The 24340-nt window shown below is 45.1% G+C and overlaps 1 protein-coding gene across 1 annotated transcript; it reads left to right on the top strand.

Annotated features, from left to right (window-relative positions):
• Positions 1–141: 141 nt before the first annotated feature.
• On the top strand, positions 142–22778 carry LOC119263618. The gene is made up of 26 exons (XM_037539305.1): positions 142–711; positions 879–1478; positions 1713–2312; positions 2483–3079; positions 3326–3925; positions 4096–4692; positions 4939–5538; positions 5709–6305; positions 6473–7072; positions 7307–7906; positions 8077–8673; positions 8920–9519; positions 12042–12638; positions 12885–13484; positions 13656–14252; positions 14420–15019; positions 15254–15853; positions 16024–16620; positions 16788–17387; positions 17622–18221; positions 18392–18988; positions 19156–19755; positions 19990–20589; positions 20744–21340; positions 21587–22186; positions 22357–22778. Exons 1-26 carry the CDS (start codon positions 192–194, stop codon positions 22776–22778), a joined length of 15315 nt encoding a protein of 5104 aa, XP_037395202.1. The 5' UTR covers positions 142–191.
• Positions 22779–24340: the final 1562 nt, after the last annotated feature.

Below are 24340 nucleotides of genomic sequence, written 5' to 3'. Positions count from 1 at the left end.
GTTTTTTTTTCTTAATTGAAGCCAGACTATAAAATAGGCAATGAAAGAAATTTCTCTATGTCCTTTAGACCTCAAATTGATGCATGTTAACAAATGGCATTGTTCTCTTTCCAGTTGATTTTGACATGAGTAGAAAGGATGTTGTCTTCCTGCTGGATGGTTCAGATGGCACTAGGAATGGATTCCCAGCCATGCTTGACTTTGTACAAAAAGTAGTTGAAAAACTCAACGTTGAGGAGAACAGGGACCGTGTTTCAGTGGTGCAGTACAGTAGAGATCCTGAGACCCATTTCTATCTAAATACTTACTCGGAAGAGACAGACGTCCTCGACACCATCAAGACTCTAAGGCACAGAGGTGGCAGACCCCTCAACACTGGGTCAGCTCTTCAGTATGTGAGAGACAATGTCTTCACTTCCTCTGCTGGCAGTAGAAGTCAACAGGGTGTCCCTCAGATTCTCATTTTGCTCAGTGGATCAAGGTCAAACGATAATGTTGATACACCTGCCTCTGCTTTGAAAGAAAGTGGGGTCTTGATTCTTGGTGTTGGCACCAGGAATTCGAGCAGAGAGATTCAGAGAATTGTCAGTGATCCTTCATATGCTCAGTCTATTTCTGAGATCTCTGACCTTCCCGCTGTCCAGCAGCAGTTTTTGTCCACTCTCGCAAGCGCAGTTTCATATGTGACGCCGGTGAAACCTACAGTCATAGGTAAGACAGATTGTCACAGATATTTTCAGGTTGCCCGCACAGCCATTTGCGGGGAGAACGATAGGTCAATTTGTGCATTCAGAGTTTCTATTAAGTGAGTCAGGTGATTTTGAAAAACAAGCAGTGAAGGTTTATTTGACTTTTGTTTTGTTTTTCACTACCTGTAGCGGAAAGAAGAATGACCAGGAGAGATGTAGTGTTCCTTTTGGATGGTTCAGATGGCACTAGGGATTCTTTCCCTGCAATACGTGACTTTGTGCAAAGAATGGTGGACAGGTTGAACGTGTCAGACAGGAGAGACCGTGTGTCGGTAGTCCAGTTCAGCAGAGAGCCAGAAGCCCATTTCTATCTTAACACGTACACAACAAAGGAGAGCGTTCTTAACACTGTTAGAGGTCTACGGCACAGAGGGGGGCGACCCCTCAATACAGGAGCAGCTCTCCAGTATGTGAGAGACAACGTCTTCACTGCCTCTTCCGGAAGCAGACGTCTAGAGGGTGTGCCTCAGTTACTGATTTTGTTGAGTGGCGGAAGGTCGTTTGATAACATTGACATGCCAGCCTCTTCCCTGAAGGAGCTTGGAGTCTTGACCTTCGCCGTAGGATCAAGGGGCTCCGATAGTAGAGAATTGCAGAAGATCTCATATGACCCTAGTTCTGCACTCTCAGTGACAGACTTTGCTAATCTCCCCACTGTCCAAGAGCAGCTTTTCTCCAGAATTAACACCGTACGCGAAGAGACCAAAACTGTCTCTCCAACACAGATAGGTAAGACAAACCGAGTATTAATCCATGTCACTCAGTCTTTTACGGGCCTGATTTTCTTCAAAGCTGTTCCAAATTCTCCCTGGTATATAGAGAAGTCCAGAAATGAAAATGTATGTAGCATGCAAATCATGGTGATGTAATGAAAGGCTACTCTTTTTATGATCAGTGCAAAGAGGAAAATAGTATTGTGAGCTTGTTTACAGTGCTCTGCCTTTTCAACCTCAATTTCTGTAGTTGAGCCTGAAGCACAAAGGAGAGATGTTGTTTTCCTGCTGGATGGGTCAGATGGCACACGCAGTGGGTTCCCTGCAATGAAGGACTTTGTGCTAAGAGTGATGGAGAAGTTGAATGTGGCTGAGGACAAAGACCGTGTTTCTGTAGTCCAGTTCAGCAGAGATCCTGAGACACATTTCTATCTAAACACGTACACAAGAAAGGATGACATAGTGGACACGGTTAGTGTTCTGAGGCACAAAGGAGGAAGACCCCTGAACACGGGGGCGGCTCTCCAGTACGTTAGAGACAATGTCTTCACTGCCTCCTCAGGCAGCAGACGACTAGAGGGTGTGCCACAAATACTGATCCTTCTGAGTGGCGCAAGGTCATTTGACAATGTTGATGTCCCGGCCTCTGCTCTGAAAGATCTGGGAGTCTTGATATTCACAATAGGATCACGAGGCTCCGACAGCAGAGAACTGCAGAAGATTTCACATGAGCCTAAATACGCTCTGTCTGTGTCAGATTTCACTGAGCTCCCAAATGTCCAAGAGCAGCTTGTCAACACTGTAGAGGCTGTTTCTGTTCCCATCACTCCGGCATCACCAACTCCTACTGGTATGACTGCGTGAAAGAATTATTTTAATACGATTAACCTAACTATAGGTTTGGGTTTTTTTTTTCTTAATAAAAAGCCAGACTATAAAATAGGCAATGAAAGAAATTTCTCTATGCCCTTTAGACCTCAAATTGATGCATGTTAACAAATGGCATTGTTCTCTTTCCAGTTGAATTTGACATCAGCAGAAGGGATGTTGTCTTCCTGCTGGATGGTTCAGATGGCACTAGGAATGGATTCCCAGCCATGCTTGACTTTGTACAAAAAGTAGTTGAAAAACTCAACGTTGAGGAGAACAGGGACCGTGTTTCAGTGGTGCAGTACAGTAGAGATCCTGAGACCCATTTCTATCTAAATACTTACTCGGAAGAGACAGACGTCCTCGACACCATCAAGACTCTAAGGCACAGAGGTGGCAGACCCCTCAACACTGGGTCAGCTCTTCAGTATGTGAGAGACAATGTCTTCACTTCCTCTGCTGGCAGTAGAAGTCAACAGGGTGTCCCTCAGATTCTCATTTTGCTCAGTGGATCAAGGTCAAACGATAATGTTGATACACCTGCCTCTGCTTTGAAAGAAAGTGGGGTCTTGATTCTTGGTGTTGGCACCAGGAATTCGAGCAGAGAGATTCAGAGAATTGTCAGTGATCCTTCATATGCTCAGTCTATTTCTGAGATCTCTGACCTTCCCGCTGTCCAGCAGCAGTTTTTGTCCACTCTCGCAAGCACAGTTTCATATGTGACGCCGGTGAAACCTACAGTCATAGGTAAGACAGATTGTCACAGATATTTTCAGGTTGCCCGCACATCCATTTGCGGGGAGAACGATAGGTCAATTTGTGCATTCAGAGTTTCTATTAAGTGAGTCAGGTGATTTTGAAAAACAAGCAGTGAAGGTTTATTTGACTTGGTGATGTAATGAAAGGCTACTCTTTTTATGATCAGTGCAAAGAGGAAAATAGTATTGTGAGCTTGTTTACAGTGCTCTGCCTTTTCAACCTCAATTTCTGTAGTTGAGCCTGAAGCACAAAGGAGAGATGTTGTTTTCCTGCTGGATGGGTCAGATGGCACACGCAGTGGGTTCCCTGCAATGAAGGACTTTGTGCTAAGAGTGATGGAGAAGTTGAATGTGGCTGAGGACAAAGACCGTGTTTCTGTAGTCCAGTTCAGCAGAGATCCTGAGACACATTTCTATCTAAACACGTACACAAGAAAGGATGACATAGTGGACACGGTTAGTGTTCTGAGGCACAAAGGAGGAAGACCCCTGAACACGGGGGCGGCTCTCCAGTACGTTAGAGACAATGTCTTCACTGCCTCCTCAGGCAGCAGACGACTAGAGGGTGTGCCACAAATACTGATCCTTCTGAGTGGCGCAAGGTCATTTGACAATGTTGATGTCCCGGCCTCTGCTCTGAAAGATCTGGGAGTCTTGATATTCACAATAGGATCACGAGGCTCCGACAGCAGAGAACTGCAGAAGATTTCACATGAGCCTAAATACGCTCTGTCTGTGTCAGATTTCACTGAGCTCCCAAATGTCCAAGAGCAGCTTGTCAACACTGTAGAGGCTGTTTCTGTTCCCATCACTCCGGCATCACCAACTCCTACTGGTATGACTGCGTGAAAGAATTATTTTAATACGATTAACCTAACTATAGGTTTGGGTTTTTTTTTTCTTAATAAAAAGCCAGACTATAAAATAGGCAATGAAAGAAATTTCTCTATGCCCTTTAGACCTCAAATTGATGCATGTTAACAAATGGCATTGTTCTCTTTCCAGTTGAATTTGACATCAGCAGAAGGGATGTTGTCTTCCTGCTGGATGGTTCAGATGGCACTAGGAATGGATTCCCAGCCATGCTTGACTTTGTACAAAAAGTAGTTGAAAAACTCAACGTTGAGGAGAACAGGGACCGTGTTTCAGTGGTGCAGTACAGTAGAGATCCTGAGACCCATTTCTATCTAAATACTTACTCGGAAGAGACAGACGTCCTCGACACCATCAAGACTCTAAGGCACAGAGGTGGCAGACCCCTCAACACTGGGTCAGCTCTTCAGTATGTGAGAGACAATGTCTTCACTTCCTCTGCTGGCAGTAGAAGTCAACAGGGTGTCCCTCAGATTCTCATTTTGCTCAGTGGATCAAGGTCAAACGATAATGTTGATACACCTGCCTCTGCTTTGAAAGAAAGTGGGGTCTTGATTCTTGGTGTTGGCACCAGGAATTCGAGCAGAGAGATTCAGAGAATTGTCAGTGATCCTTCATATGCTCAGTCTATTTCTGAGATCTCTGACCTTCCCGCTGTCCAGCAGCAGTTTTTGTCCACTCTCGCAAGCACAGTTTCATATGTGACGCCGGTGAAACCTACAGTCATAGGTAAGACAGATTGTCACAGATATTTTCAGGTTGCCCGCACAGCCATTTGCGGGGAGAACGATAGGTCAATTTGTGCATTCAGAGTTTCTATTAAGTGAGTCAGGTGATTTTGAAAAACAAGCAGTGAAGGTTTATTTGACTTGGTGATGTAATGAAAGGCTACTCTTTTTATGATCAGTGCAAAGAGGAAAATAGTATTGTGAGCTTGTTTACAGTGCTCTGCCTTTTCAACCTCAATTTCTGTAGTTGAGCCTGAAGCACAAAGGAGAGATGTTGTTTTCCTGCTGGATGGGTCAGATGGCACACGCAGTGGGTTCCCTGCAATGAAGGACTTTGTGCTAAGAGTGATGGAGAAGTTGAATGTGGCTGAGGACAAAGACCGTGTTTCTGTAGTCCAGTTCAGCAGAGATCCTGAGACACATTTCTATCTAAACACGTACACAAGAAAGGATGACATAGTGGACACGGTTAGTGTTCTGAGGCACAAAGGAGGAAGACCCCTGAACACGGGGGCGGCTCTCCAGTACGTTAGAGACAATGTCTTCACTGCCTCCTCAGGCAGCAGACGACTAGAGGGTGTGCCACAAATACTGATCCTTCTGAGTGGCGCAAGGTCATTTGACAATGTTGATGTCCCGGCCTCTGCTCTGAAAGATCTGGGAGTCTTGATATTCACAATAGGATCACGAGGCTCCGACAGCAGAGAACTGCAGAAGATTTCACATGAGCCTAAATACGCTCTGTCTGTGTCAGATTTCACTGAGCTCCCAAATGTCCAAGAGCAGCTTGTCAACACTGTAGAGGCTGTTTCTGTTCCCATCACTCCGGCATCACCAACTCCTACTGGTATGACTGCGTGAAAGAATTATTTTAATACGATTAACCTAACTATAGGTTTGGGTTTTTTTTTTCTTAATAAAAAGCCAGACTATAAAATAGGCAATGAAAGAAATTTCTCTATGCCCTTTAGACCTCAAATTGATGCATGTTAACAAATGGCATTGTTCTCTTTCCAGTTGAATTTGACATCAGCAGAAGGGATGTTGTCTTCCTGCTGGATGGTTCAGATGGCACTAGGAATGGATTCCCAGCCATGCTTGACTTTGTACAAAAAGTAGTTGAAAAACTCAACGTTGAGGAGAACAGGGACCGTGTTTCAGTGGTGCAGTACAGTAGAGATCCTGAGACCCATTTCTATCTAAATACTTACTCGGAAGAGACAGACGTCCTCGACACCATCAAGACTCTAAGGCACAGAGGTGGCAGACCCCTCAACACTGGGTCAGCTCTTCAGTATGTGAGAGACAATGTCTTCACTTCCTCTGCTGGCAGTAGAAGTCAACAGGGTGTCCCTCAGATTCTCATTTTGCTCAGTGGATCAAGGTCAAACGATAATGTTGATACACCTGCCTCTGCTTTGAAAGAAAGTGGGGTCTTGATTCTTGGTGTTGGCACCAGGAATTCGAGCAGAGAGATTCAGAGAATTGTCAGTGATCCTTCATATGCTCAGTCTATTTCTGAGATCTCTGACCTTCCCGCTGTCCAGCAGCAGTTTTTGTCCACTCTCGCAAGCACAGTTTCATATGTGACGCCGGTGAAACCTACAGTCATAGGTAAGACAGATTGTCACAGATATTTTCAGGTTGCCCGCACAGCCGTTTGCGGGGAGAACAATAGGTCAATTTGTGCATTCAGAGTTTCTATTAAGTGAGTCAGGTGATTTTGAAAAACAAGCAGTGAAGGTTTATTTGACTTTTGTTTTGTTTTTCACTACCTGTAGCGGAAAGAAGAATGACCAGGAGAGATGTAGTGTTCCTTTTGGATGGTTCAGATGGCACTAGGGATTCTTTCCCTGCAATACGTGACTTTGTGCAAAGAATGGTGGACAGGTTGAACGTGTCAGACAGGAGAGACCGTGTGTCGGTAGTCCAGTTCAGCAGAGAGCCAGAAGCCCATTTCTATCTTAACACGTACACAACAAAGGAGAGCGTTCTTAACACTGTTAGAGGTCTACGGCACAGAGGGGGGCGACCCCTCAATACAGGAGCAGCTCTCCAGTATGTGAGAGACAACGTCTTCACTGCCTCTTCCGGAAGCAGACGTCTAGAGGGTGTGCCTCAGTTACTGATTTTGTTGAGTGGCGGAAGGTCGTTTGATAACATTGACATGCCAGCCTCTTCCCTGAAGGAGCTTGGAGTCTTGACCTTCGCCGTAGGATCAAGGGGCTCCGATAGTAGAGAATTGCAGAAGATCTCATATGACCCTAGTTCTGCACTCTCAGTGACAGACTTTGCTAATCTCCCCACTGTCCAAGAGCAGCTTTTCTCCAGAATTAACACCGTACGCGAAGAGACCAAAACTGTCTCTCCAACACAGATAGGTAAGACAAACCGAGTATTAATCCATGTCACTCAGTCTTTTACGGGCCTGATTTTCTTCAAAGCTGTTCCAAATTCTCCCTGGTATATAGAGAAGTCCAGAAATGAAAATGTATGTAGCATGCAAATCATGGTGATGTAATGAAAGGCTACTCTTTTTATGATCAGTGCAAAGAGGAAAATAGTATTGTGAGCTTGTTTACAGTGCTCTGCCTTTTCAACCTCAATTTCTGTAGTTGAGCCTGAAGCACAAAGGAGAGATGTTGTTTTCCTGCTGGATGGGTCAGATGGCACACGCAGTGGGTTCCCTGCAATGAAGGACTTTGTGCTAAGAGTGATGGAGAAGTTGAATGTGGCTGAGGACAAAGACCGTGTTTCTGTAGTCCAGTTCAGCAGAGATCCTGAGACACATTTCTATCTAAACACGTACACAAGAAAGGATGACATAGTGGACACGGTTAGTGTTCTGAGGCACAAAGGAGGAAGACCCCTGAACACGGGGGCGGCTCTCCAGTACGTTAGAGACAATGTCTTCACTGCCTCCTCAGGCAGCAGACGACTAGAGGGTGTGCCACAAATACTGATCCTTCTGAGTGGCGCAAGGTCATTTGACAATGTTGATGTCCCGGCCTCTGCTCTGAAAGATCTGGGAGTCTTGATATTCACAATAGGATCACGAGGCTCCGACAGCAGAGAACTGCAGAAGATTTCACATGAGCCTAAATACGCTCTGTCTGTGTCAGATTTCACTGAGCTCCCAAATGTCCAAGAGCAGCTTGTCAACACTGTAGAGGCTGTTTCTGTTCCCATCACTCCGGCATCACCAACTCCTACTGGTATGACTGCGTGAAAGAATTATTTTAATACGATTAACCTAACTATAGGTTTGGGTTTTTTTTTTCTTAATAAAAAGCCAGACTATAAAATAGGCAATGAAAGAAATTTCTCTATGCCCTTTAGACCTCAAATTGATGCATGTTAACAAATGGCATTGTTCTCTTTCCAGTTGAATTTGACATCAGCAGAAAGGATGTTGTCTTCCTGCTGGATGGTTCAGATGGCACTAGGAATGGATTCCCAGCCATGCTTGACTTTGTACAAAAAGTAGTTGAAAAACTCAACGTTGAGGAGAACAGGGACCGTGTTTCAGTGGTGCAGTACAGTAGAGATCCTGAGACCCATTTCTATCTAAATACTTACTCGGAAGAGACAGACGTCCTCGACACCATCAAGACTCTAAGGCACAGAGGTGGCAGACCCCTCAACACTGGGTCAGCTCTTCAGTATGTGAGAGACAATGTCTTCACTTCCTCTGCTGGCAGTAGAAGTCAACAGGGTGTCCCTCAGATTCTCATTTTGCTCAGTGGATCAAGGTCAAACGATAATGTTGATACACCTGCCTCTGCTTTGAAAGAAAGTGGGGTCTTGATTCTTGGTGTTGGCACCAGGAATTCGAGCAGAGAGATTCAGAGAATTGTCAGTGATCCTTCATATGCTCAGTCTATTTCTGAGATCTCTGACCTTCCCGCTGTCCAGCAGCAGTTTTTGTCCACTCTCGCAAGCGCAGTTTCATATGTGACGCCGGTGAAACCTACAGTCATAGGTAAGACAGATTGTCACAGATATTTTCAGGTTGCCCGCACAGCCATTTGCGGGGAGAACGATAGGTCAATTTGTGCATTCAGAGTTTCTATTAAGTGAGTCAGGTGATTTTGAAAAACAAGCAGTGAAGGTTTATTTGACTTGGTGATGTAATGAAAGGCTACTCTTTTTATGATCAGTGCAAAGAGGAAAATAGTATTGTGAGCTTGTTTACAGTGCTCTGCCTTTTCAACCTCAATTTCTGTAGTTGAGCCTGAAGCACAAAGGAGAGATGTTGTTTTCCTGCTGGATGGGTCAGATGGCACACGCAGTGGGTTCCCTGCAATGAAGGACTTTGTGCTAAGAGTGATGGAGAAGTTGAATGTGGCTGAGGACAAAGACCGTGTTTCTGTAGTCCAGTTCAGCAGAGATCCTGAGACACATTTCTATCTAAACACGTACACAAGAAAGGATGACATAGTGGACACGGTTAGTGTTCTGAGGCACAAAGGAGGAAGACCCCTGAACACGGGGGCGGCTCTCCAGTACGTTAGAGACAATGTCTTCACTGCCTCCTCAGGCAGCAGACGACTAGAGGGTGTGCCACAAATACTGATCCTTCTGAGTGGCGCAAGGTCATTTGACAATGTTGATGTCCCGGCCTCTGCTCTGAAAGATCTGGGAGTCTTGATATTCACAATAGGATCACGAGGCTCCGACAGCAGAGAACTGCAGAAGATTTCACATGAGCCTAAATACGCTCTGTCTGTGTCAGATTTCACTGAGCTCCCAAATGTCCAAGAGCAGCTTGTCAACACTGTAGAGGCTGTTTCTGTTCCCATCACTCCGGCATCACCAACTCCTACTGGTATGACTGCGTGAAAGAATTATTTTAATACGATTAACCTAACTATAGGTTTGGGTTTTTTTTTTCTTAATAAAAAGCCAGACTATAAAATAGGCAATGAAAGAAATTTCTCTATGCCCTTTAGACCTCAAATTGATGCATGTTAACAAATGGCATTGTTCTCTTTCCAGTTGAATTTGACATCAGCAGAAGGGATGTTGTCTTCCTGCTGGATGGTTCAGATGGCACTAGGAATGGATTCCCAGCCATGCTTGACTTTGTACAAAAAGTAGTTGAAAAACTCAACGTTGAGGAGAACAGGGACCGTGTTTCAGTGGTGCAGTACAGTAGAGATCCTGAGACCCATTTCTATCTAAATACTTACTCGGAAGAGACAGACGTCCTCGACACCATCAAGACTCTAAGGCACAGAGGTGGCAGACCCCTCAACACTGGGTCAGCTCTTCAGTATGTGAGAGACAATGTCTTCACTTCCTCTGCTGGCAGTAGAAGTCAACAGGGTGTCCCTCAGATTCTCATTTTGCTCAGTGGATCAAGGTCAAACGATAATGTTGATACACCTGCCTCTGCTTTGAAAGAAAGTGGGGTCTTGATTCTTGGTGTTGGCACCAGGAATTCGAGCAGAGAGATTCAGAGAATTGTCAGTGATCCTTCATATGCTCAGTCTATTTCTGAGATCTCTGACCTTCCCTCTGTCCAGCAGCAGTTTTTGTCCACTCTCGCAAGCACAGTTTCATATGTGACGCCGGTGAAACCTACAGTCATAGGTAAGACAGATTGTCACAGATATTTTCAGGTTGCCCGCACAGCCATTTGCGGGGAGAACGATAGGTCAATTTGTGCATTCAGAGTTTCTATTAAGTGAGTCAGGTGATTTTGAAAAACAAGCAGTGAAGGTTTATTTGACTTTTGTTTTGTTTTTCACTACCTGTAGCGGAAAGAAGAATGACCAGGAGAGATGTAGTGTTCCTTTTGGATGGTTCAGATGGCACTAGGGATTCTTTCCCTGCAATACGTGACTTTGTGCAAAGAATGGTGGACAGGTTGAACGTGTCAGACAGGAGAGACCGTGTGTCGGTAGTCCAGTTCAGCAGAGAGCCAGAAGCCCATTTCTATCTTAACACGTACACAACAAAGGAGAGCGTTCTTAACACTGTTAGAGGTCTACGGCACAGAGGGGGGCGACCCCTCAATACAGGAGCAGCTCTCCAGTATGTGAGAGACAACGTCTTCACTGCCTCTTCCGGAAGCAGACGTCTAGAGGGTGTGCCTCAGTTACTGATTTTGTTGAGTGGCGGAAGGTCGTTTGATAACATTGACATGCCAGCCTCTTCCCTGAAGGAGCTTGGAGTCTTGACCTTCGCCGTAGGATCAAGGGGCTCCGATAGTAGAGAATTGCAGAAGATCTCATATGACCCTAGTTCTGCACTCTCAGTGACAGACTTTGCTAATCTCCCCACTGTCCAAGAGCAGCTTTTCTCCAGAATTAACACCGTACGCGAAGAGACCAAAACTGTCTCTCCAACACAGATAGGTAAGACAAACCGAGTATTAATCCATGTCACTCAGTCTTTTACGGGCCTGATTTTCTTCAAAGCTGTTCCAAATTCTCCCTGGTATATAGAGAAGTCCAGAAATGAAAATGTATGTAGCATGCAAATCATGGTGATGTAATGAAAGGCTACTCTTTTTATGATCAGTGCAAAGAGGAAAATAGTATTGTGAGCTTGTTTACAGTGCTCTGCCTTTTCAACCTCAATTTCTGTAGTTGAGCCTGAAGCACAAAGGAGAGATGTTGTTTTCCTGCTGGATGGGTCAGATGGCACACGCAGTGGGTTCCCTGCAATGAAGGACTTTGTGCTAAGAGTGATGGAGAAGTTGAATGTGGCTGAGGACAAAGACCGTGTTTCTGTAGTCCAGTTCAGCAGAGATCCTGAGACACATTTCTATCTAAACACGTACACAAGAAAGGATGACATAGTGGACACGGTTAGTGTTCTGAGGCACAAAGGAGGAAGACCCCTGAACACGGGGGCGGCTCTCCAGTACGTTAGAGACAATGTCTTCACTGCCTCCTCAGGCAGCAGACGACTAGAGGGTGTGCCACAAATACTGATCCTTCTGAGTGGCGCAAGGTCATTTGACAATGTTGATGTCCCGGCCTCTGCTCTGAAAGATCTGGGAGTCTTGATATTCACAATAGGATCACGAGGCTCCGACAGCAGAGAACTGCAGAAGATTTCACATGAGCCTACATACGCTCTGTCTGTGTCAGATTTCACTGAGCTCCCAAATGTCCAAGAGCAGCTTGTCAACACTGTAGAGGCTGTTTCTGTTCCCATCACTCCAGCATCACCAACTCCTACTGGTATGACTGCGTGAAAGAATTATTTTAATACGATTAACCTTTTTTTTTTTCTTAATTGAAGCCAGACTATAAAATAGGCAATGAAAGAAATTTCTCTATGTCCTTTAGACCTCAAATTGATGCATGTTAACAAATGGCATTGTTCTCTTTCCAGTTGATTTTGACATGAGCAGAAAGGATGTTGTCTTCCTGCTGGATGGTTCAGATGGCACTAGGAATGGATTCCCAGCCATGCTTGACTTTGTACAAAAAGTAGTTGAAAAACTCAACGTTGAGGAGAACAGGGACCGTGTTTCAGTGGTGCAGTACAGTAGAGATCCTGAGACCCATTTCTATCTAAATACTTACTCGGAAGAGACAGACGTCCTCGACACCATCAAGACTCTAAGGCACAGAGGTGGCAGACCCCTCAACACTGGGTCAGCTCTTCAGTATGTGAGAGACAATGTCTTCACTTCCTCTGCTGGCAGTAGAAGTCAACAGGGTGTCCCTCAGATTCTCATTTTGCTCAGTGGATCAAGGTCAAACGATAATGTTGATACACCTGCCTCTGCTTTGAAAGAAAGTGGGGTCTTGATTCTTGGTGTTGGCACCAGGAATTCGAGCAGAGAGATTCAGAGAATTGTCAGTGATCCTTCATATGCTCAGTCTATTTCTGAGATCTCTGACCTTCCCGCTGTCCAGCAGCAGTTTTTGTCCACTCTCGCAAGCGCAGTTTCATATGTGACGCCGGTGAAACCTACAGTCATAGGTAAGACAGATTGTCACAGATATTTTCAGGTTGCCCGCACAGCCATTTGCGGGGAGAACGATAGGTCAATTTGTGCATTCAGAGTTTCTATTAAGTGAGTCAGGTGATTTTGAAAAACAAGCAGTGAAGGTTTATTTGACTTGGTGATGTAATGAAAGGCTACTCTTTTTATGATCAGTGCAAAGAGGAAAATAGTATTGTGAGCTTGTTTACAGTGCTCTGCCTTTTCAACCTCAATTTCTGTAGTTGAGCCTGAAGCACAAAGGAGAGATGTTGTTTTCCTGCTGGATGGGTCAGATGGCACACGCAGTGGGTTCCCTGCAATGAAGGACTTTGTGCTAAGAGTGATGGAGAAGTTGAATGTGGCTGAGGACAAAGACCGTGTTTCTGTAGTCCAGTTCAGCAGAGATCCTGAGACACATTTCTATCTAAACACGTACACAAGAAAGGATGACATAGTGGACACGGTTAGTGTTCTGAGGCACAAAGGAGGAAGACCCCTGAACACGGGGGCGGCTCTCCAGTACGTTAGAGACAATGTCTTCACTGCCTCCTCAGGCAGCAGACGACTAGAGGGTGTGCCACAAATACTGATCCTTCTGAGTGGCGCAAGGTCATTTGACAATGTTGATGTCCCGGCCTCTGCTCTGAAAGATCTGGGAGTCTTGATATTCACAATAGGATCACGAGGCTCCGACAGCAGAGAACTGCAGAAGATTTCACATGAGCCTAAATACGCTCTGTCTGTGTCAGATTTCACTGAGCTCCCAAATGTCCAAGAGCAGCTTGTCAACACTGTAGAGGCTGTTTCTGTTCCCATCACTCCGGCATCACCAACTCCTACTGGTATGACTGCGTGAAAGAATTATTTTAATACGATTAACCTAACTATAGGTTTGGGTTTTTTTTTTTCTTAATAAAAAGCCAGACTATAAAATAGGCAATGAAAGAAATTTCTCTATGCCCTTTAGACCTCAAATTGATGCATGTTAACAAATGGCATTGTTCTCTTTCCAGTTGAATTTGACATCAGCAGAAGGGATGTTGTCTTCCTGCTGGATGGTTCAGATGGCACTAGGAATGGATTCCCAGCCATGCTTGACTTTGTACAAAAAGTAGTTGAAAAACTCAACGTTGAGGAGAACAGGGACCGTGTTTCAGTGGTGCAGTACAGTAGAGATCCTGAGACCCATTTCTATCTAAATACTTACTCGGAAGAGACAGACGTCCTCGACACCATCAAGACTCTAAGGCACAGAGGTGGCAGACCCCTCAACACTGGGTCAGCTCTTCAGTATGTGAGAGACAATGTCTTCACTTCCTCTGCTGGCAGTAGAAGTCAACAGGGTGTCCCTCAGATTCTCATTTTGCTCAGTGGATCAAGGTCAAACGATAATGTTGATACACCTGCCTCTGCTTTGAAAGAAAGTGGGGTCTTGATTCTTGGTGTTGGCACCAGGAATTCGAGCAGAGAGATTCAGAGAATTGTCAGTGATCCTTCATATGCTCAGTCTATTTCTGAGATCTCTGACCTTCCCTCTGTCCAGCAGCAGTTTTTGTCCACTCTCGCAAGCACAGTTTCATATGTGACGCCGGTGAAACCTACAGTCATAGGTAAGACAGATTGTCACAGATATTTTCAGGTTGCCCGCACAGCCATTTGCGGGGAGAACGATAGGTCAATTTGTGCATTCAGAGTTTCTATTAAGTGAGTCAGGTGATTTTGAAAAACAAGCAGTGAAGGTTTATTTGACTTTTGTTTTGTTTTTCACTACCTGTAGCGGAAAGAAGAATGACCAGGAGAGATGTAGTGTTCCTTTTGGATGGTTCAGATGGCACTAGGGATTCTTTCCCTGCAATACGTGACTTTGTGCAAAGAATGGTGGACAGGTTGAACGTGTCAGACAGGAGAGACCGTGTGTCGGTAGTCCAGTTCAGCAGAGAGCCAGAAGCCCATTTCTATCTTAACACGTACACAACAAAGGAGAGCGTTCTTAACACTGTTAGAGGTCTACGGCACAGAGGGGGGCGACCCCTCAATACAGGAGCAGCTCTCCAGTATGTGAGAGACAACGTCTTCACTGCCTCTTCCGGAAGCAGACGTCTAGAGGGTGTGCCTCAGTTACTGATTTTGTTGAGTGGCGGAAGGTCGTTTGATAACATTGACATGCCAGCCTCTTCCCTGAAGGAGCTTGGAGTCTTGACCTTCGCCGTAGGATCAAGGGGCTCCGATAGTAGAGAATTGCAGAAGATCTCATATGACCCTAGTTCTGCACTCTCAGTGACAGACTTTGCTAATCTCCCCACTGTCCAAGAGCAGCTTTTCTCCAGAATTAACACCGTACGCGAAGAGACCAAAACTGTCTCTCCAACACAGATAGGTAAGACAAACCGAGTATTAATCCATGTCACTCAGTCTTTTACGGGCCTGATTTTCTTCAAAGCTGTTCCAAATTCTCCCTGGTATATAGAGAAGTCCAGAAATGAAAATGTATGTAGCATGCAAATCATGGTGATGTAATGAAAGGCTACTCTTTTTATGATCAGTGCAAAGAGGAAAATAGTATTGTGAGCTTGTTTACAGTGCTCTGCCTTTTCAACCTCAATTTCTGTAGTTGAGCCTGAAGCACAAAGGAGAGATGTTGTTTTCCTGCTGGATGGGTCAGATGGCACACGCAGTGGGTTCCCTGCAATGAAGGACTTTGTGCTAAGAGTGATGGAGAAGTTGAATGTGGCTGAGGACAAAGACCGTGTTTCTGTAGTCCAGTTCAGCAGAGATCCTGAGACACATTTCTATCTAAACACGTACACAAGAAAGGATGACATAGTGGACACGGTTAGTGTTCTGAGGCACAAAGGAGGAAGACCCCTGAACACGGGGGCGGCTCTCCAGTACGTTAGAGACAATGTCTTCACTGCCTCCTCAGGCAGCAGACGACTAGAGGGTGTGCCACAAATACTGATCCTTCTGAGTGGCGCAAGGTCATTTGACAATGTTGATGTCCCGGCCTCTGCTCTGAAAGATCTGGGAGTCTTGATATTCACAATAGGATCACGAGGCTCCGACAGCAGAGAACTGCAGAAGATTTCACATGAGCCTAAATACGCTCTGTCTGTGTCAGATTTCACTGAGCTCCCAAATGTCCAAGAGCAGCTTGTCAACACTGTAGAGGCTGTTTCTGTTCCCATCACTCCGGCATCACCAACTCCTACTGGTATGACTGCGTGAAAGAATTATTTTAATACGATTAACCTAACTATAGGTTTGGGTTTTTTTTTTCTTAATAAAAAGCCAGACTATAAAATAGGCAATGAAAGAAATTTCTCTATGCCCTTTAGACCTCAAATTGATGCATGTTAACAAATGGCATTGTTCTCTTTCCAGTTGAATTTGACATCAGCAGAAGGGATGTTGTCTTCCTGCTGGATGGTTCAGATGGCACTAGGAATGGATTCCCAGCCATGCTTGACTTTGTACAAAAAGTAGTTGAAAAACTCAACGTTGAGGAGAACAGGGACCGTGTTTCAGTGGTGCAGTACAGTAGAGATCCTGAGACCCATTTCTATCTAAATACTTACTCGGAAGAGACAGACGTCCTCGACACCATCAAGACTCTAAGGCACAGAGGTGGCAGACCCCTCAACACTGGGTCAGCTCTTCAGTATGTGAGAGACAATGTCTTCACTTCCTCTGCTGGCAGTAGAAGTCAACAGGGTGTCCCTCAGATTCTCATTTTGCTCAGTGGATCAAGGTCAAACGATAATGTTGATACACCTGCCTCTGCTTTGAAAGAAAGTGGGGTCTTGATTCTTGGTGTTGGCACCAGGAATTCGAGCAGAGAGATTCAGAGAATTGTCAGTGATCCTTCATATGCTCAGTCTATTTCTGAGATCTCTGACCTTCCCTCTGTCCAGCAGCAGTTTTTGTCCACTCTCGCAAGCACAGTTTCATATGTGACGCCGGTGAAACCTACAGTCATAGGTAAGACAGATTGTCACAGATATTTTCAGGTTGCCCGCACAGCCATTTGCGGGGAGAACGATAGGTCAATTTGTGCATTCAGAGTTTCTATTAAGTGAGTCAGGTGATTTTGAAAAACAAGCAGTGAAGGTTTATTTGACTTTTGTTTTGTTTTTCACTACCTGTAGCGGAAAGAAGAATGACCAGGAGAGATGTAGTGTTCCTTTTGGATGGTTCAGATGGCACTAGGGATTCTTTCCCTGCAATGCGTGACTTTGTGCAAAGAATGGTGGACAGGTTGAACGTGTCAGACAGGAGAGACCGTGTGTCGGTAGTCCAATTCAGCAGAGAGCCAGAAGCCCATTTCTATCTTAACACGTACACAACAAAGGAGAGCGTTCTCAACACTGTTAGAGGTCTACGGCACAGAGGGGGGCGACCCCTCAATACAGGAGCAGCTCTCCAGTATGTGAGAGACAACGTCTTCACTGCCTCTTCCGGAAGCAGACGTCTAGAGGGTGTGCCTCAGTTACTGATTTTGTTGAGTGGCGGAAGGTCGTTTGATAACATTGACATGCCAGCCTCTTCCCTGAAGGAGCTTGGAGTCTTGACCTTCGCCGTAGGATCAAGGGGCTCCGATAGTAGAGAATTGCAGAAGATCTCATATGACCCTAGTTCTGCACTCTCAGTGACAGACTTTGCTAATCTCCCCACTGTCCAAGAGCAGCTTTTCTCCAGAATTAACACCGTACGCGAAGAGACCAAAACTGTCTCTCCAACACAGATAGGTAAGACAAACCGAGTATTAATCCATGTCACTCAGTCTTTTACGGGCCTGATTTTCTTCAAAGCTGTTCCAAATTCTCCCTGGTATATAGAGAAGTCCAGAAATGAAAATGTATGTAGCATGCAAATCATGGTGATGTAATGAAAGGCTACTCTTTTTATGATCAGTGCAAAGAGGAAAATAGTATTGTGAGCTTGTTTACAGTGCTCTGCCTTTTCAACCTCAATTTCTGTAGTTGAGCCTGAAGCACAAAGGAGAGATGTTGTTTTCCTGCTGGATGGGTCAGATGGCACACGCAGTGGGTTCCCTGCAATGAAGGACTTTGTGCTAAGAGTGATGGAGAAGTTGAATGTGGCTGAGGACAAAGACCGTGTTTCTGTAGTCCAGTTCAGCAGAGATCCTGAGACACATTTCTATCTAAACACGTACACAAGAAAGGATGACATAGTGGACACGGTTAGTGTTCTGAGGCACAAAGGAGGAAGACCCCTGAACACGGGGGCGGCTCTCCAGTACGTTAGAGACAATGTCTTCACTGCCTCCTCAGGCAGCAGACGACTAGAGGGTGTGCCACAAATACTGATCCTTCTGAGTGGCGCAAGGTCATTTGACAATGTTGATGTCCCGGCCTCTGCTCTGAAAGATCTGGGAGTCTTGATATTCACAATAGGATCACGAGGCTCCGACAGCAGAGAACTGCAGAAGATTTCACATGAGCCTAAATACGCTCTGTCTGTGTCAGATTTCACTGAGCTCCCAAATGTCCAAGAGCAGCTTGTCAACACTGTAGAGGCTGTTTCTGTTCCCATCACTCCGGCATCACCAACTCCTACTGGTATGACTGCGTGAAAGAATTATTTTAATACGATTAACCTAACTATAGGTTTGGGTTTTTTTTTTCTTAATAAAAAGCCAGACTATAAAATAGGCAATGAAAGAAATTTCTCTATGCCCTTTAGACCTCAAATTGATGCATGTTAACAAATGGCATTGTTCTCTTTCCAGTTGAATTTGACATCAGCAGAAGGGATGTTGTCTTCCTGCTGGATGGTTCAGATGGCACTAGGAATGGATTCCCAGCCATGCTTGACTTTGTACAAAAAGTAGTTGAAAAACTCAACGTTGAGGAGAACAGGGACCGTGTTTCAGTGGTGCAGTACAGTAGAGATCCTGAGACCCATTTCTATCTAAATACTTACTCGGAAGAGACAGACGTCCTCGACACCATCAAGACTCTAAGGCACAGAGGTGGCAGACCCCTCAACACTGGGTCAGCTCTTCAGTATGTGAGAGACAATGTCTTCACTTCCTCTGCTGGCAGTAGAAGTCAACAGGGTGTCCCTCAGATTCTCATTTTGCTCAGTGGATCAAGGTCAAACGATAATGTTGATACACCTGCCTCTGCTTTGAAAGAAAGTGGGGTCTTGATTCTTGGTGTTGGCACCAGGAATTCGAGCAGAGAGATTCAGAGAATTGTCAGTGATCCTTCATATGCTCAGTCTATTTCTGAGATCTCTGACCTTCCCTCTGTCCAGCAGCAGTTTTTGTCCACTCTCGCAAGCACAGTTTCATATGTGACGCCGGTGAAACCTACAGTCATAGGTAAGACAGATTGTCACAGATATTTTCAGGTTGCCCGCACAGCCATTTGCGGGGAGAACGATAGGTCAATTTGTGCATTCAGAGTTTCTATTAAGTGAGTCAGGTGATTTTGAAAAACAAGCAGTGAAGGTTTATTTGACTTTTGTTTTGTTTTTCACTACCTGTAGCGGAAAGAAGAATGACCAGGAGAGATGTAGTGTTCCTTTTGGATGGTTCAGATGGCACTAGGGATTCTTTCCCTGCAATACGTGACTTTGTGCAAAGAATGGTGGACAGGTTGAACGTGTCAGACAGGAGAGACCGTGTGTCGGTAGTCCAATTCAGCAGAGAGCCAGAAGCCCATTTCTATCTTAACACGTACACAACAAAGGAGAGCGTTCTCAACACTGTTAGAGGTCTACGGCACAGAGGGGGGCGACCCCTCAATACAGGAGCAGCTCTCCAGTATGTGAGAGACAACGTCTTCACTGCCTCTTCCGGAAGCAGACGTCTAGAGGGTGTGCCTCAGTTACTGATTTTGTTGAGTGGCGGAAGGTCGTTTGATAACATTGACATGCCAGCCTCTTCCCTGAAGGAGCTTGGAGTCTTGACCTTCGCCGTAGGATCAAGGGGCTCCGATAGTAGAGAATTGCAGAAGATCTCATATGACCCTAGTTCTGCACTCTCAGTGACAGACTTTGCTAATCTCCCCACTGTCCAAGAGCAGCTTTTCTCCAGAATTAACACCGTACGCGAAGAGACCAAAACTGTCTCTCCAACACAGATAGGTAAGACAAACCGAGTATTAATCCATGTCACTCAGTCTTTTACGGGCCTGATTTTCTTCAAAGCTGTTCCAAATTCTCCCTGGTATATAGAGAAGTCCAGAAATGAAAATGTATGTAGCATGCAAATCATGGTGATGTAATGAAAGGCTACTCTTTTTATGATCAGTGCAAAGAGGAAAATAGTATTGTGAGCTTGTTTACAGTGCTCTGCCTTTTCAACCTCAATTTCTGTAGTTGAGCCTGAAGCACAAAGGAGAGATGTTGTTTTCCTGCTGGATGGGTCAGATGGCACACGCAGTGGGTTCCCTGCAATGAAGGACTTTGTGCTAAGAGTGATGGAGAAGTTGAATGTGGCTGAGGACAAAGACCGTGTTTCTGTAGTCCAGTTCAGCAGAGATCCTGAGACACATTTCTATCTAAACACGTACACAAGAAAGGATGACATAGTGGACACGGTTAGTGTTCTGAGGCACAAAGGAGGAAGACCCCTGAACACGGGGGCGGCTCTCCAGTACGTTAGAGACAATGTCTTCACTGCCTCCTCAGGCAGCAGACGACTAGAGGGTGTGCCACAAATACTGATCCTTCTGAGTGGCGCAAGGTCATTTGACAATGTTGATGTCCCGGCCTCTGCTCTGAAAGATCTGGGAGTCTTGATATTCACAATAGGATCACGAGGCTCCGACAGCAGAGAACTGCAGAAGATTTCACATGAGCCTAAATACGCTCTGTCTGTGTCAGATTTCACTGAGCTCCCAAATGTCCAAGAGCAGCTTGTCAACACTGTAGAGGCTGTTTCTGTTCCCATCACTCCAGCATCACCAACTCCTACTGGTATGACTGCGTGAAAGAATTATTTTAATACGATTAACCTTTTTTTTTTTCTTAATTGAAGCCAGACTATAAAATAGGCAATGAAAGAAATTTCTCTATGTCCTTTAGACCTCAAATTGATGCATGTTAACAAATGGCATTGTTCTCTTTCCAGTTGATTTTGACATGAGCAGAAAGGATGTTGTCTTCCTGCTGGATGGTTCAGATGGCACTAGGAATGGATTCCCAGCCATGCTTGACTTTGTACAAAAAGTAGTTGAAAAACTCAACGTTGAGGAGAACAGGGACCGTGTTTCAGTGGTGCAGTACAGTAGAGATCCTGAGACCCATTTCTATCTAAATACTTACTCGGAAGAGACAGACGTCCTCGACACCATCAAGACTCTAAGGCACAGAGGTGGCAGACCCCTCAACACTGGGTCAGCTCTTCAGTATGTGAGAGACAATGTCTTCACTTCCTCTGCTGGCAGTAGAAGTCAACAGGGTGTCCCTCAGATTCTCATTTTGCTCAGTGGATCAAGGTCAAACGATAATGTTGATACACCTGCCTCTGCTTTGAAAGAAAGTGGGGTCTTGATTCTTGGTGTTGGCACCAGGAATTCGAGCAGAGAGATTCAGAGAATTGTCAGTGATCCTTCATATGCTCAGTCTATTTCTGAGATCTCTGACCTTCCCGCTGTCCAGCAGCAGTTTTTGTCCACTCTCGCAAGCGCAGTTTCATATGTGACGCCGGTGAAACCTACAGTCATAGGTAAGACAGATTGTCACAGATATTTTCAGGTTGCCCGCACAGCCATTTGCGGGGAGAACGATAGGTCAATTTGTGCATTCAGAGTTTCTATTAAGTGAGTCAGGTGATTTTGAAAAACAAGCAGTGAAGGTTTATTTGACTTGGTGATGTAATGAAAGGCTACTCTTTTTATGATCAGTGCAAAGAGGAAAATAGTATTGTGAGCTTGTTTACAGTGCTCTGCCTTTTCAACCTCAATTTCTGTAGTTGAGCCTGAAGCACAAAGGAGAGATGTTGTTTTCCTGCTGGATGGGTCAGATGGCACACGCAGTGGGTTCCCTGCAATGAAGGACTTTGTGCTAAGAGTGATGGAGAAGTTGAATGTGGCTGAGGACAAAGACCGTGTTTCTGTAGTCCAGTTCAGCAGAGATCCTGAGACACATTTCTATCTAAACACGTACACAAGAAAGGATGACATAGTGGACACGGTTAGTGTTCTGAGGCACAAAGGAGGAAGACCCCTGAACACGGGGGCGGCTCTCCAGTACGTTAGAGACAATGTCTTCACTGCCTCCTCAGGCAGCAGACGACTAGAGGGTGTGCCACAAATACTGATCCTTCTGAGTGGCGCAAGGTCATTTGACAATGTTGATGTCCCGGCCTCTGCTCTGAAAGATCTGGGAGTCTTGATATTCACAATAGGATCACGAGGCTCCGACAGCAGAGAACTGCAGAAGATTTCACATGAGCCTAAATACGCTCTGTCTGTGTCAGATTTCACTGAGCTCCCAAATGTCCAAGAGCAGCTTGTCAACACTGTAGAGGCTGTTTCTGTTCCCATCACTCCGGCATCACCAACTCCTACTGGTATGACTGCGTGAAAGAATTATTTTAATACGATTAACCTAACTATAGGTTTGGGTTTTTTTTTTCTTAATAAAAAGCCAGACTATAAAATAGGCAATGAAAGAAATTTCTCTATGCCCTTTAGACCTCAAATTGATGCATGTTAACAAATGGCATTGTTCTCTTTCCAGTTGAATTTGACATCAGCAGAAGGGATGTTGTCTTCCTGCTGGATGGTTCAGATGGCACTAGGAATGGATTCCCAGCCATGCTTGACTTTGTACAAAAAGTAGTTGAAAAACTCAACGTTGAGGAGAACAGGGACCGTGTTTCAGTGGTGCAGTACAGTAGAGATCCTGAGACCCATTTCTATCTAAATACTTACTCGGAAGAGACAGACGTCCTCGACACCATCAAGACTCTAAGGCACAGAGGTGGCAGACCCCTCAACACTGGGTCAGCTCTTCAGTATGTGAGAGACAATGTCTTCACTTCCTCTGCTGGCAGTAGAAGTCAACAGGGTGTCCCTCAGATTCTCATTTTGCTCAGTGGATCAAGGTCAAACGATAATGTTGATACACCTGCCTCTGCTTTGAAGAAAGTGGGGTCTTGATTCTTGGTGTTGGCACCAGGAATTCGAGCAGAGAGATTCAGAGAATTGTCAGTGATCCTTCATATGCTCAGTCTATTTCTGAGATCTCTGACCTTCCCGCTGTTCCAGCAGCAGTTTTTGTCCACTCTCGCAAGCGCAGTTTCATATGTGACGCCGGTGAAACCTACAGTCATAGGTAAGACAGATTGTCACAGATATTTTCAGGTTGCCCGCACAGCCATTTGCGGGGAGAACGATAGGTCAATTTGTGCATTCAGAGTTTCTATTAAGTGAGTCAGGTGATTTTGAAAAACAAGCAGTGAAGGTTTATTTGACTTGGTGATGTAATGAAAGGCTACTCTTTTTATGATCAGTGCAAAGAGGAAAATAGTATTGTGAGCTTGTTTACAGTGCTCTGCCTTTTCAACCTCAATTTCTGTAGTTGAGCCTGAAGCACAAAGGAGAGATGTTGTTTTCCTGCTGGATGGGTCAGATGGCACACGCAGTGGGTTCCCTGCAATGAAGGACTTTGTGCTAAGAGTGATGGAGAAGTTGAATGTGGCTGAGGACAAAGACCGTGTTTCTGTAGTCCAGTTCAGCAGAGATCCTGAGACACATTTCTATCTAAACACGTACACAAGAAAGGATGACATAGTGACACGGTTAGTGTTCTGAGGCACAAAGGAGGAAGACCCCTGAACACGGGGGCGGCTCTCCAGTACGTTAGAGACAATGTCTTCACTGCCTCCTCAGGCAGCAGACGACTAGAGGGTGTGCCACAAATACTGATCCTTCTGAGTGGCGCAAGGTCATTTGACAATGTTGATGTCCCGGCCTCTGCTCTGAAAGATCTGGGAGTCTTGATATTCACAATAGGATCACGAGGCTCCGACAGCAGAGAACTGCAGAAGATTTCACATGAGCCTAAATACGCTCTGTCTGTGTCAGATTTCACTGAGCTCCCAAATGTCCAAGAGCAGCTTGTCAACACTGTAGAGGCTGTTTCTGTTCCCATCACTCCGGCATCACCAACTCCTACTGGTATGACTGCGTGAAAGAATTATTTTAATACGATTAACCTAACTATAGGTTTGGGTTTTTTTTTTCTTAATAAAAAGCCAGACTATAAAATAGGCAATGAAAGAAATTTCTCTATGCCTTTAGACCTCAAATTGATGCATGTTAACAAATGGCATTGTTCTCTTTCCAGTTGAATTTGACATCAGCAGAAGGGATGTTGTCTTCCTGCTGGATGGTTCAGATGGCACTAGGAATGGATTCCCAGCCATGCTTGACTTTGTACAAAAAGTAGTTGAAAAACTCAACGTTGAGGAGAACAGGGACCGTGTTTCAGTGGTGCAGTACAGTAGAGATCCTGAGACCCATTTCTATCTAAATACTTACTCGGAAGAGACAGACGTCCTCGACACCATCAAGACTCTAAGGCACAGAGGTGGCAGACCCTCAACACTGGGTCAGCTCTTCAGTATGTGAGAGACAATGTCTTCACTTCCTCTGCTGGCAGTAGAAGTCAACAGGGTGTCCCTCAGATTCTCATTTTGCTCAGTGGATCAAGGTCAAAC

The sequence above is a fragment of the Pygocentrus nattereri genome, chromosome 6 (assembly GCF_015220715.1).
Source record: "Pygocentrus nattereri isolate fPygNat1 chromosome 6, fPygNat1.pri, whole genome shotgun sequence".
Taxonomy (NCBI): Eukaryota; Metazoa; Chordata; class Actinopteri; order Characiformes; family Serrasalmidae; genus Pygocentrus; species Pygocentrus nattereri.
The sequence above is the reverse complement of the archived record's forward strand: the minus strand, read 5'-3'. Positions and strand labels throughout refer to the sequence as shown.